The sequence below is a fragment of the Augochlora pura genome, chromosome 3 (assembly GCF_028453695.1).
Source record: "Augochlora pura isolate Apur16 chromosome 3, APUR_v2.2.1, whole genome shotgun sequence".
In the NCBI taxonomy this organism is placed as follows: domain Eukaryota; kingdom Metazoa; phylum Arthropoda; class Insecta; order Hymenoptera; family Halictidae; genus Augochlora; species Augochlora pura.
The window spans coordinates 29,117,198-29,130,791 of NC_135774.1; the positions used below are offsets into that span (position 1 = coordinate 29,117,198).

At 43.8% G+C, this 13,594-nt stretch overlaps 2 protein-coding genes and 1 non-coding gene across 3 annotated transcripts; 2 read left to right on the top strand and 1 right to left on the bottom strand.

The window, feature by feature from the left end:
* Positions 1 to 8,683: 8,683 nt before the first annotated feature.
* Rpl4 (ribosomal protein L4) lies at positions 8,684 to 11,662 on the top strand. The gene is made up of 8 exons (XM_078176447.1): positions 8,684 to 8,801; positions 9,226 to 9,403; positions 9,655 to 9,900; positions 10,086 to 10,210; positions 10,438 to 10,536; positions 10,607 to 10,882; positions 11,069 to 11,224; positions 11,294 to 11,662. Exons 1-8 carry the CDS (start codon positions 8,799 to 8,801, stop codon positions 11,585 to 11,587), a joined length of 1,377 nt encoding a protein of 458 aa, XP_078032573.1. The 5' UTR covers positions 8,684 to 8,798; the 3' UTR covers positions 11,588 to 11,662.
* On the top strand, positions 10,924 to 10,992 carry LOC144468222 (small nucleolar RNA U18). The gene has a single exon (XR_013493780.1). It is a non-coding gene; the product is annotated as a small nucleolar RNA U18 (small nucleolar RNA).
* Positions 11,663 to 12,317: 655 nt separating the features above from the next.
* Positions 12,318 to 12,946, bottom strand: LOC144467583 (uncharacterized). The gene is made up of 2 exons (XM_078176448.1): positions 12,717 to 12,946; positions 12,318 to 12,632 (listed from the first exon to the last, which is right to left on the bottom strand). The coding sequence occupies exons 1-2, from the start codon at positions 12,936 to 12,938 to the stop codon at positions 12,318 to 12,320; spliced, it is 537 nt and encodes a 178-aa protein (XP_078032574.1). The 5' UTR covers positions 12,939 to 12,946.
* Between the last annotated feature and the right edge of the window lie 648 nt (positions 12,947 to 13,594).

The following is a 13,594-nucleotide window of genomic DNA, read 5'->3' on the forward strand; positions in this document are numbered from 1 at the left end:
AGCGCGAGCGAAATCGCGAAAAAGCTGCTGCTATCGAGCTTCTTTAATCGGCGCACGTTGCGCTCCATGTGCAGACCAGACACCGACTCCGCTCGGAGTCTGTTTTTTTTTCCCCGGTTGTACCCGTGATTGATTTTGCCGGTCGATGTTGCACGGTGCTGTAAAGAGACCGGGTTGCACGCAGCCGAGTAGTAATGGACACGATCGTTCTTTTTTTCCTCGATTTCGAATTTCCTTTAGGGAACGAGAGCCCCGAAGGCCTGCGCTTTGCGCGCTCGGTTTTTTTGGCGGCTACGGCGAACGCCGTTTCTGGGATCCCGTGACAAATAAGCGCAAAATTGCGACTCCCTGTTCGTTCGGTTTGCAAAATCGGCGTCGCGAGACGGATCGGTCTTGTACTGTGCCGGCGACGTTCAAGTCCCCGCGCATAAAATACAGTATTTGGACTTGAAATTGGAAGAGGCTTTGGTGAGTTTGCGATCTCCGAGCCTTAACCGGGTGAGTGGAGGCTTGTTTCTAGGCACCGGAGAGCCTGGTGCACATAAAGTAGGCGACGGTGACCTAATTTGGTGGCGACGATCCAGTTGAACTACCGTGTACTGTGGCAAAGAAAAGATGCAACCGTGGACAAAATTCTTTTTCTTCTACTTTGTCTTAACCACTTCTTGATATATTTATTTACCTGTCTTCGTCAACTGTGGACGGTGTAACAATTTGGATTAAGTACTATGTTATGCGAACAGGTTGAAATAGTACTCGGTAGCACAGATTTTATCGTATGTTCCATCACACGTTTTCTCACTTCTATAAAATTTCCATGAAGATCTTGATACAACAATTCATAGAACATCGCATAAAAGTCAACTTTATCCAACATATAAATTATTTATCATTCATCATCCTCCTTTAAAGACCCTGTTAATTGCGATACAAGGCGACCGAATTGGCGACAGACAGTTGACGTCGCATGATCGGCGCTGTCCCGTGGGCTCATGCCACCCGCGTGCCATCGGACACGGCACTCGCGTCGTTTACAAGAGAAACGCAAACACAGACGGCAAAAAAGCGGCCGCTCGTAAAGCGACATGCATCTGCGGCCGGCTGCGCCCGGCCTCGGTGCAGCGCGGGGACAAAAAGGGATGACACGGCCGACCGAGTTGCGTCGCCCCGCGACGCTTTTACCTGACTTTGATCCGTGATTCGGCGGACCGGGAGCTTACTGCGACGACGAGGACGACGATAATGGCGGGTGTCGCGTTCCCTTTGATGCCTCCGAGCATCGGCCCGGGTCTATAGAGTCCTACGGGAACGTCGGGGATAGGGGATGGTGTTTTGTGTACGAAAGCTCTTAATGCGATTTTTGGGAATTTTTTTTAAGGATCCTGACAGATATAGCGAGTTAAGAATTTTTTGCTCGGTTAATTAATTCGTAAGGAATTTGCAGATATTTTTTTTATGCTAAAAGAATTATCGTAGCAAAAGTTATGGTGATCAGATGGGGTCGCTTTAAATGAAGAACTAATAATGCTTTGTAAGGAAAATTAATGCAGTTCTCTAGGATGTGAATTATAGAACGTGTAAATAAATGGATAAAAAAATAAATATTTTATTTGTGAATAAATAAATCTTGAGTATGTAAAGAAATGACCATAAAATAAAAAATAACGTGAGCCAAAGAAAAAAGAGAATCGCGATATCAAAAATTGAATTTCTCAAACGCCATCTTGCCTTTCCATAGGACAAGAATAACAGAGTTTTAATATCGTCTCAACGAAAAATCGAAGAAACGATCGCTATAATTAATGTTTCGCATAAGCTCGTATAAATCCCGTCCGTTCTAATAATTATCCAGGGCGCCGTGTCGCGTCGCTCTTTTACGGGCACGGCCGAGCCCTGCTTCACCCCTTTGAATTAACAAACAAATGAGGCCGTATAACTCTTTAATTGTCGCGCTCATTACTCGCGAGATTACTATCATTACTATGCTTCCCTATATAATATTATGAACGTTCGCTCCCGTCTCGAGCCTCCGGGACGTTTAACTGCAAAACAGGGATTTCTCTTAGGAAACTTACAGCTTCCGGCCGCGAGCATTTTTTCATCCTTCGACGATCGTGAGCGTCCGGGACGCGTCGCCTCTTCATTTTACGACGATTCCGTGATTTATAAATGGAAGATCGAGGCTCGAGATCAAACGTTTTCTAGGCCTGGGATCGCTTGCTGGGACCCGCTAATCGATCTCTGACCCGAACCGGTTCAATCGGAGCTGGACTTTTCAGACGGCTCGAACGAGTTTAACTGGACGTCTGGCGTGCGAAAAGGGCAAAGTTCGTTTCGAACCCTTTCGCGACAGATTTTGGTTTTGCCTGCATTAATGCTGGAAGCTATAGTAGTGAACCGCGAACTGGATCATTGTGAGATCGTTTGTTCCTCCGGCCTCGGAATTCTCGTCGAAAGTCTTCGGAACGAGTGCCCCAACTATTTCCGTCCGCCGCGGAGAAAAGGAAATTAACCGCCGCTCAATTTTCACACGACGGCGTTGCTAATTAAGATTCACGCCAGCTTGAAATCCACACGCTGCCAACAAAAATTTCTCTGTACCCCTTGGGTTATATTTAAGCCGGCACTCGCGGAGGGTTGGAAACGATTGCCCAGCTATTTTTCTTTTCATCGGCCCTCTGTTCCGAGATTGCTCCCCCACTTCTCATTATCCGGCGTCTACGCGCTCGGTTTTACCATGTTAAACGAAAAGCGTCGTTCTTCAACCCCTCTGCGATTTATTTCCAAAGAGACGCGAGCGCGGGGACAATTTAAAATATTTCAGAAATAAAATAAAATGGCGCTGGCATTAAGGAAAAATTGACGAGTGTCCTTTTCCATTTACAATTAAGAAAACAGTTTTTACTGTGATTAAAACTATTTCGAGAAGTAAACTATAAAATTTATATTTATAAAAATTTATAAAAATTTATAAAATTGGCAAGCGATATTTATATACTTCTGCACCGTGCAGGATGAAATAAAATATCCAAAAATATCCCACCGAAACCGAACGAATTACAATTAAATAAAATTACGTAAAAATCTGTTTGTTTTTGCTTTCGACTTCGACGGCAGTTCTATTCGAAATTAGACGAGCCCTCTCGACAGGCGTGTCGCAGATGCACAGTGGGTTGCAAGCAATTTCCGATTAATAAGTTCCAGCTATTTCGGCGTCGGTAAAAAGTCTAGAACAGAGCGGCCAGAGGAAAGAAGGAGAGGAAGAAGAAGAAACGATGATTTCATGGAGTCGGACGAGGAACAGGGCCTTTCCCGGAATCCAGGACCGTCTAAATTCAAACCTGAAGGGCAGACGGGACAAGGGTCTTGCACAGACAAACCGTCTAGCGTGCAGCCTCGCGACATTAACTCCGCTTCCTTTTTTCAGCCTTCGAAGAGGGATCGAAGGATGAAGGGGGTTATGGTACGTCGACTATGAAGTCCTTTTGAGCTTCGATCGAGTCTAGCTGCTCAAACGAACCACGTTTCTTCTCTAAATAATCAACATCTGAACCACTGCACTAATCACAAATATAAAAGATTATCTTCCCTTATCGATGCTATCTTTTTAATACAAAATTAAACGCCCCGACCAAACACTATCCACAGTCGAATTTTCACCCTCGAGATAGCTCTCCATGTGAACAAATTCCTGTTACAGACGCACACGAGTGAACAACAATCCCCTCGCCAATTACAATCTCCAATGCAAAGCAAGCTCTGTTCCACGGTATCAGCGAACGCGTAAAAGTTCCCAGAGAAGCTCGTAGACGCTCTCGGCGCCCCGAGATCACGATGCTAATTAACATCCAGAGCCGGGTAGCTGGTCCGCCTTAATCTCTTTTGTCCTCGTTATCCACCGGCACCGGTGGTCTCTCCGAGAACAAACAAACGGCTGGAAGGGGTCGTTGTTCCCAGCAGTAAGTCGCGGTGCCACGGAGCCATTCTGCTCCTTTTAGCCGGTCTACACCGACGACGGAAACATAATGAGGGCGCAAGAATAGTCTTTGGAAAATGACGGGGGGAAGGGATGGTCGACGTGAGAGGTGACTGACAAACGTCCTTAATGAGAGACCGCAACAGCCGCGCGCCCGGGAGCTTTGGAGAACGCACGATGAAAAGTCGACTAACGATCCGCCGCGATTCCACGGAGCGCGCGATGCTAACGACCGGGAACGCGGAACCCGGGGACCGGTTCAGCTCGATCGTGGCCGACGAAATCGAACGCGCGATCTTTTCCTTCGGCGCTCGGCTTATGTAAACGAAAAGGAATCGACACCCGCGGAAACCGATAACGCTATCTGAACGCGAACGGATTTTATCGGTTGATCGGAACCTGTTACGCTGACCGGGTTTCTGTTACCGTTTTAGGGGACCGTTAGAGGGCGAATGGAACTCCCGGTTTCGACGATTTTTACCGAGCGTTTACTAGCAGACGTTATCTGATAATCGTTTATCGAAAGGCCGTGTTGGTCATGCGAACCGATGACGATTTTATACAATTTTCTCCTAGCGAAGCTCGGTTGAATGTTAAAATTATATTTACATTACTCAAACAATATGTACCTGTTTAAATTGTTCAAATAAGAAATTTATATACAAATTGTTTGAGCAAGAAGTTCGAAATTCATATTATAATCGTTCACATTAAAAAATCGTTTACGCAATAACTTGACATTAAAATCGTTCACGCAGTAACTTCACATTAAAATCATTCACACACTAAATCTATAATAAAATCTATAATAAAAAATCCATATAAAAAATAAAAATCGCATTTAAACGAATCAAACAATAAATTCATAATTAAATATTTCAAACGAACAGTCTTCCAATCTAAATCACCCTATAGAGCAACATTACGTCTAAAAGAATATCAAGAAAAACAGTGGCATCGAATTTCTAGATCACGGATCTCTCCATGTTCCAAAAGGAGGAGCCTTCCTCTCGATTTACACCGGAAAAAGACGAAAAGGAGAGGGCCTCCAGCGTGCCGGAACGCGCGGCTCATTTATATCCACGAAGAGGAAAGTTCGCGCGCGACTGTCGGCACCCCGAAGAATGCGCGTAGGCACTCGAGGAAGCAGCTAGACAAGAGCCGGCCACTTCGCCGGCGGAATTCGAAAACCGTTTATCCGTTGCGAACGAAATGCACGACGATCGGAAGAGGGCCACTCGAATTCCGGGCGAGTCGATACTGTCCTCGAGACGCGACGGTTTTTCTTCGGTTCCGGCGTACCCTCCGTGTTGGAGGAGGACGGCGACGCAACGGGCACACGTGTTGTCTTCTCTCGTTCAAGCCTCGCTCGTGCCTTCTGCCGCTCCGACGTTCCTCCTTTCTTCTTGTTTCGTCCATTTTTTCTCTTTCGCTGCTAATGGGACGTCCATGCTCGCCGATCGACGCGTGCTAGTCTGAAACGGGAAAGCGTAATTTTTAGTCGGTGATCGGTGGTCGTAATTTCCATTCTGTCGAATAGATTTCGTGTTCGGTAATCGATTTGAAAAGAACGTGCTTCTTGCACATCTGTTTTTTGTCCGTTTTATTAGCCGCGAATTGTTGAAGAAGTTGGTGGTGGTTCGCACGAGCGAAAACGGTGAACGGAAGACAAACCGGGTCGACTGCCGAGACGATTGATGCAACGACTATCGATTCTCACTCGTTATCCTAGATAAAGTTTCCAGGAATCCGGTGAAACTACGGCGCGGAAGTAAAAAGTCGCCGGAGACCCGGGAATCAAAATGCATGAGCTCCCGAGATCGAATAAATTCCGGGTGGCTATAGGACCGGTTGAAGAAAGGAAACGTGTCGGGCCAGTCAGAGCGCGGGGATTACGGATACGTCGACCCCGATAAAACAACAACAATTACCTTACATAGATCGAGGGAATGATAATTTAGCCTCTAAAAAATCGTCCAACAAATTCTAACAAAAATGAACAAAAGAACAGCAAAAGAAAGAAATGTCAGGTTATGTGAGGTTATGTCATTTTACAAAAAAGAAACTCAGAATATCACTAAAAAAGTCGATGCTATTCTAAATCTCATTTAAAAACAAAAGCAAAAGAAAGAAATGTCACAAACTCCTAAAACTGTGCCATCAGCCAAAAAAATTTCGTGACACACGAATCTCGCAAGAAGCTCCAACAAAAAGCAACGGTAACGACCCGAGAAAAACGTCGCGTTCAGAGTTCTTTTCCCTAGAATTCCCTATGCCCCGTTCCCACGAAATCTGCTTTGACTAAGACCGCGGTTCGTCGCAAAATATCGCGATTCCCGGCAATAATATTTGCTCGTTGCCGCGACGAGCGTCCCGGGCATCCGCAGCATTTTGCAAGAACCCCGTCCGGTAGGAAAGTTCCGAGCCACCCGAGATTTTCCTTTTTTCCCCCCTCGTGTGTCTCGCTGATCGTTTCCCGCTTATACGGCGCCGCTCGTACGTCTGCGATCGGCCGCGAAATTGCCAGACGATGGATCGCCGATGCTCGCGTAACCGACGTTTCGTCGTGCTCACGAACCGCGGGAAAAACGGCTGGAATGCCGGCCCGAACGGACGGTAGGATGAATCGTCAACAGGCTCGGGACAAATTTTTCGAAGTTCGCCTATAATTACTAATAATCACCCTTAGAAACCGTTTGACTCGGCCCGGTTCTCCGTGGAATCGGTGCCACTTAACTCGCGGACGACGCGGTTTTTCTAATGGGGATGCCCCCTCGCGGGGGCATTCCGTGGCAATTTTGCAACTTACTTCACAGTTATTAACGTGCCCGTTCAATTAAAGCGATTTCCCACAAAGTTACAGCTGACGCGACGAATTAACATTTCACAGCGGATTTTTCGACCGGCTTGCCAATTAGTCGCGACGGACTTCAAATGACAATTTTCCGGCGGTTCTTCTGCGTTTCGTCGGTGTCGCTGTTGTCAGGTTAACCTTGCCAAAGTGCAATTTTCCGACAGATCGGGTCCGTAAGGCTCTAAGTATGTTTTTCGCTGTACACGATATGTATATGTACATATATATTTGTCGCCGTGTACATATTTCGCGGATCGACTTTCAGTTCATGTATCACTCGCACAGCAGCGATTACGGTAAAATTGCGATGGATAGATTGCCGAGGGCCGCGAAACCATTCCACCGGTCTCGCGACTCACCTGAAGAACCGTAGGAATGTCGGCGAGAAAAAAAGAGGAAGATGAAACACGTGCGGCTTTTCGTTCGGATACCACGGGAAACGGGGATTCCTGGGGGCCCCGGCTCGCGGAGAGTCGGTTAATAGAGCCCGCGGAACAACGCATCCAGGTTAAATGAACTCGTTAATTGTTCTTCCTTAATAGCGCATCGCAATGCGCAGCCGAGTGCATCGGTTTAAATCCACCTGTTGCCAAGTAACTCAGGTCGTTTTGAATTCACGCCTGCGAGCGCTGCCTATTGCAATTGCAAATGCATTGTCTCGATCTAGGAGCTCTTTCTTTGTTTCTAAAATAACGTACAGCTCTCGGAGAGGCGTTCGCAAACGTACCTTATATGAGTTTTCATTTTAATATTTTGCTAAAGCACGTAAACATTGGGATCCCTTCAACTCGTTCTGTCTCATCAATAATTATTAATCTGTAGACGTTTTTAAAGAAATTTATTTAGTAGATCTGTATATGTCAAAACAATTGTTTCGTAAAGAATAAGCTGAAATGCGAACGTTACAGAACAAAACAAACGACGACATTGTCAAACGTAATTCATTCGCTTTCTTCTTTATTCGAAGGTTCGTACAATATAATGTACAGTATAAATGTTGTGTTTGTGGTAAACTGCGTAGCCTAACCTTACATAAAAATGTTCGCAAGATATGGACGCAATAGTTTGTTTAGAACAATTCTGGGCACTTGGTTTATTATTTCGTGCCCTAATTTGACAATAATTAATATTTTGGCGAATCTGCGTTCCACAAGTGTTAACAGTAGTAGTACCTCTGGCGGAGAAATGATGAAGTTCAGATCGAGGTCCGTACAACGCCAATTGGTACAGTGGCAAATGCTCAAACTACTGATCAAATAACTAACAGTCGATGTTGGTCAGGTTATGTAAGAGCTTTTTACCACCGTACCAATTGGCGCTGCGCGGACCTCTATACAAACTTCACTGTTTCTCCACCAGCGGCGTTGTTATAGCTATAACTAATATAAAGTATTACTATTGATTAAAAAACCAAAATTATCGAATTTATTTGTTAAAAATTAGTTATAGAAAATTAAAAATAAATTAAAAAAATTTTCACCTATATTAGTATATAATAATAACTCAATCGACCAACAGAACACTTGCAGAACGTAGATTTGTCGAAAAACATTAGTCGTTGCCAAGATAAAACATGGTATACTAAACCGAGGATATAGAATTTTCAGAACAATCTACTGCATCGATGTTGTGTAATAAAAATCTGATGAATAATAAAGAGAGATAAAGACGCAATAGCTTGAAATTTGTTCGACAATGGTATAATAATAATTTGTACAGAATTATTCATCTTATACGTATTTAAATTTTAATGATTTTCCTTTCATGAAAATAGCGGTTAGGCTTAAGGCATATTTGTGAACGGTGCTTTCCAGGCATTCTCGTTCTGAGCATGCGCATCGTTCTGAGTATGCGCGAGGCTTGCGTGTCGTTTCCGTTCGCGTCCATCTTCCTTTAACTTAATGGAAGACGTGAAAGCTAGACGTCGTCACGGGCACAGCTCAGTAATTTTAAAAATAATAATATAAAATGGTAAGAAATTTTACAAACATTGTATTTTCACCTTGTTTTTACCGATCAATACAATTTTCTCGAGAAACAATTACGTTTCCTCGAATTATTTCTACAAACTTGAAACCGTAGCATCCGCCGCATTGTTGACCACGTGTGATAGATAATTTTTAGTGTATAAACTGTTCATGCTCGACGCTAATGCTTGTTCTATTGTTTTTTAAATCTTTTTTTTTTCTTCTTATTATTCATTAAAGCTACATTGTTCGAAATTCGTTTGAAGATTTGTTGATCCGCGTTTCGACGGTTTGGTTCGTTAGTCCGCCATGTGCCGTGTCACTGACTCCTCCTATTCTCTTTCATTCATACCAATATTTTATCTGTAGTTTACTATTCAGTTTACCGTTGTAATTTGACGAATGTAATTTTTATTTTAATTTTACAGTCTTTATCAACGGCCCGACCGCTTGTTACGGTCTGGACCGACAAAAATGAGCCCTCGGGAGATACGATCTCCTTGCCGGCCGTTTTCAAAGCTCCAATTCGACCAGATATTGTAAATTTCGTTCACCAACAAGTCTCAAAGAACAGCAGACAACCTTATTGTGTATCCAAGGAAGCCGGTTAGTGGTCTATTAACAAATTAGGACAATATAGATGGAACTTCATATAACGCAATCAAAATATTCCCAGCAAATAATTCAAAATTATTTTTAATTTTCTCCTGAGAATTTTGTTTCTTAAGAAATTTTTGTATTGCATTAAATGTGGTTCTACTGTGCTATAATGTCAGCTGTATTAAGTTCTTCTACTACGAATTGTTTTTCTTAACGAACTAATTACAGAATTATTAAATATAGGTTTCTTTTATTAGGTCACCAAACCTCTGCCGAGTCATGGGGTACTGGACGTGCTGTAGCACGTATCCCCCGTGTTCGTGGTGGTGGTACTCACCGTTCTGGCCAGGGTGCCTTTGGTAACATGTGTAGAGGTGGTCGCATGTTTGCCCCTACCAAACCTTGGAGACGTTGGCACCGTAAAATTAATGTTAACCAGAAGAGATACGCTCTGGTTTCTTCCATTGCTGCATCTGGTGTACCAGCTTTGGTACAATCTAAGGGTGAGCGTTAAGTCACAGCATCAACTTATCGCGTTGTATGTATTTATTTTCATGATGAATTGCTGGTCCGTGTTGCTGATTGTTCACTGATTATACTCATAGCATTTGACTGAATGTTTTTACAAAATGATCAATTGTGTTCTCTCGATCTAGGACAACAGTGTTATATTAATATTTATTTGCAGGTCACATGATCCAAGAAGTCCCTGAATTCCCCTTGGTAGTTTCTGATAAAATCCAAGAATATAACAAAACCAAACAGGCAGTTATTTTCTTGAGACGTATGAAGGCATGGAATGACATCCAGAAGGTGAGTGTATCACCACACTAGCTCGTTACATGTTGCACTGTATAATGTCCGCATCCTTTTTAAAATACGTTTAAATTGGATGCTCCATGAGGTGCTAGAGAAATATGGTTGTCAGGCGTTCTTGACTAGTTAGTTAACTCGCTAGAATGGGGTATCGATGACCAAACAAAAGCATAATGAATAGACTATATCGATGTACAAGGAAATAACTTTCCTTTTGCTTATAGGTATACAAATCTCAACGTTTCCGTGCTGGTAAGGGTAAAATGCGTAACCGCAGACGCATTCAACGTCGTGGGCCTCTGATCGTGTACGGTGAAGACAAGGTACTAATCAATTATGGAAACAAACAGTTCCACCTATAGTTCATTTAACTAATAATCTGTTCGCCATTAGGGTATTCGTAAGGCGTTCCGCAACATTCCTGGCATCGACCTCATGAACATCAACAAAGTGAACCTTCTGAAACTAGCCCCCGGTGGCCATGTTGGACGCTTCGTAATCTGGACAAAGGGCGCTTTCGACAAGCTGGACGCTCTTTACGGAACTTGGCGTAAAGAATCGCAATTGAAAGCTGACTACAACTTGCCATTCCCCAAGATGGCAAACACAGATTTGGCCAGACTCCTGAAAGCCGACGAAATTCGCAAAGTCCTGAGAGCACCAAGGCACGTGTTTTATATATTAACAATTTGTATTTTATTTAGAACTCCTAGATGATGAAATTATTTGGTCCGTGTTACTGACTGACAGTGATAATATTATTTCAAATACTGATTATCCCCATAATTTCTTTTAGGTAACAATACATGCACACAACATGAAATCTAACGATACATAATTTCCATTTACAGGAAGAGGGTGGTGCGCAGCGTGAAGAAACTGAACCCATTGTCCAACACCCGTGCAATGTTGCGTCTGAACCCATACGCCGCTGTGCTGAAACGCGCTGCGATTTTGACAGCGAAGAGACGTCAACAAGAGAGAGACATTATCCTGGCCGAGAAGCGTGGCGTATGTATCATTTTCTACTGCCTGAATTCAATGCTGAGCTTGGTTAATATAAACGTTTCTTACATACAGATCAAGCTTCCAAAGAGCACCCCGTCCGTCAAATCGAAGGTGCTACAAGAAAGGCGCAGGAAACAGATGTTGACTGTCAAGGCAGCCAAACCGAAGAAGCTAGCGACCGCAAAAACATCAGCAACCGCAGCTAAGCCGGCAAAAACTTCGAAGACTACGAAAGCCTCGAAGGCTCCGAAGAAAGCCGTGAAGGATCCGAAGAAAACGACCCCGAAGGATCCAAAAGCCCCGAAGGCTACGAAAGCCGCGAAGGATCCGAAGGCTGCAAAGCCCGCAGAGGAGCCCAAGAAGTAAAAAGTTTTTATCGGCGACTCGTTGTTGACCCCCGAGCTTTATTTGTTTTGAATAAAAGATGGGAAGACAACCGTAGGATGACAGCCTTGTAATTGATCTCAATCACCTGCGACGAGGACACAATGTAAACCGGAAATACACCCGCGTCATTGATTATTTTTTCCTAAGCGGAGCGCGCACGATGATATTGTCGTTGAGCACTTCCACCGACACTTTCCTTGTGTTCGCCTCCGGCGGCATCTGAAAATTCAAGTTCCTGACACACGACCAGTCCTGCGAACTGTGCAATTTTATGTTCAGCGTGTTCTCGGTAGCCAGAGCGGCCGCTCCCACCTTTAAACCCTCCATCTTCATCTCTGCCTATAATTAGAATAACGATATTGTATCGCGACGGTAAAGGAAAATAATTTGTTAGGCGAACGTACAGCGTAGCACTCTTTATTGTCAATGATGTAAAAATTCGGAGCTTTGTGGAACTTCAGGCTCGTCTTAACTCCGTTCGATGCCATGTCAAAGTTTATGTAATCGTTCTGCTTCAAGGTAGTCGCGTTCTCGAGACAATGCGGCGGCAAATTGTCCATAGCAACACAGTCCAATTTACGATCGAGAGAAAAGTGTTACAGAAAAACCATGTCGAATGTTGAAGCTCCTAATCTTGACAGCTGGCGTTCATTTGTTTCTCCGTCGTGTCTCTATCACCGACAGCTTCACGCGGAATTACGACGAGTCTTCAGCTTTTCGCAATTATCTTTTTCCTAGCTCTGCTAGGTTTTAACCAAGGCGCCGTGAGAACCAGCATTCTGTTCTTGTTGTCCACGACAGCGCGAACCTTCTCGCCGTCTATGTCGTCCGGGATCAGCAGGTTCTCGCAGTGTTTCATGGTCCGTTTAACCAGTTCACCGAGAACCGACTTCTCGCTGATCTCCGGAAGTTGGCTAGCCAGCTGGTTGTTCAGCGGCTTGCAAGCGTTTACGCGAAGGTTGTTACCCTTTACGGTGATCTTGATGGTTGACATGTCCACATCCGGCGCCAGCAACATTCTTGCCTGAGAAAAAAAATTAGTTTCATAGTTGTTCAACCCTAGCTAGCCAACCGTTCAAAAAATTAATTTCACGATTCAATGACTAACCTCGTATATTTTATCGGGCCTAACTGCTATGGAGATCATCTGCATTACATACCCTACTTCCGGGGGTGTCACGGACACCTTTACGGGCTCCGGTCGCGGCTTAACCAACACCGGACCAGATTTCTTCAAAAACCTGAGCGAGGTCGAACATTTTGGGCAGTGACCAGTGTCCAGAACCACGTCCCCTTCGCACTTTATGCATTGACTACCCTTTTTATCCATTTTACAGAGCCGGAGACGCGCGATGTCATTGCACCGGAGTCATCAAGGATCGCGAAAAGGATTCGCGTAGATCCTGGCCTTGAGATAAATGCTTGTGTGAACCTTTCTGAGAATTTTTCGAAGTGGCAGATTTCAGAAGATGTGAACGGGGGGTTACTTGTCAATTTGGATGTTGCATAGTGACAGGAGACTGTCGAAACAGTAGAATGCTAGACAGGTTCAAGCTATTAGGTACTGTTTCATGAAATGAATTTTTAATTGTTCGAAACTAAATCACTTTGAGCTTGTATATTTTTTTTTTTATTTTTTTAAAGTTTATACAATTCAGTTCTTTTTCTCAAAAGGACAGCAATCGATGTTTGAAAGAAATTGTATAAAGTTTAAGATAATTCAAGAAAAAAAATACAACTATTTAAAATTCAATTAATGTCTCGTCGCGGACGTATTATCTTGTTATTTTTTAATTACGAATTTTTATTTTATTTTTTTAGCTGTCACCCGAAAGTAAATATCGAAAAGAAACATCGAAGACGGATCCATTGGTTATTCGAGGTTCTCGCCTAACCGGAAAATAAATATTTCATGGCAGACCGCAGTCGTGTTAATTATCATTGTTGCGGTTAATCGAGCGTCGATCGGTTTACTATCGAACGTAC

What these genes read in the sequence shown, in the direction of transcription:
- Rpl4 (XM_078176447.1), top strand. An exon ending in CATGGAATGACATCCAGAAG is followed by an intron (nt 10,211 to 10,437) that starts GTGAGTGTATCA and finishes TTTTGCTTATAG; the next exon opens with GTATACAAATCTCAACGTTT. An exon ending in TCCTGGCCGAGAAGCGTGGC is followed by an intron (nt 11,225 to 11,293) that starts GTATGTATCATT and finishes TCTTACATACAG; the next exon opens with ATCAAGCTTCCAAAGAGCAC.
- LOC144467583 (XM_078176448.1), bottom strand. Translation starts at nt 12,938, where the DNA reads ATGGATAAAAAGGGTAGTCAATGCATAAAGTGCGAAGGGGACGTGGTT. An exon ending in GGCCCGATAAAATATACGAG is followed by an intron (nt 12,633 to 12,716) that starts GTTAGTCATTGA and finishes TTTTTTTCTCAG; the next exon opens with GCAAGAATGTTGCTGGCGCC.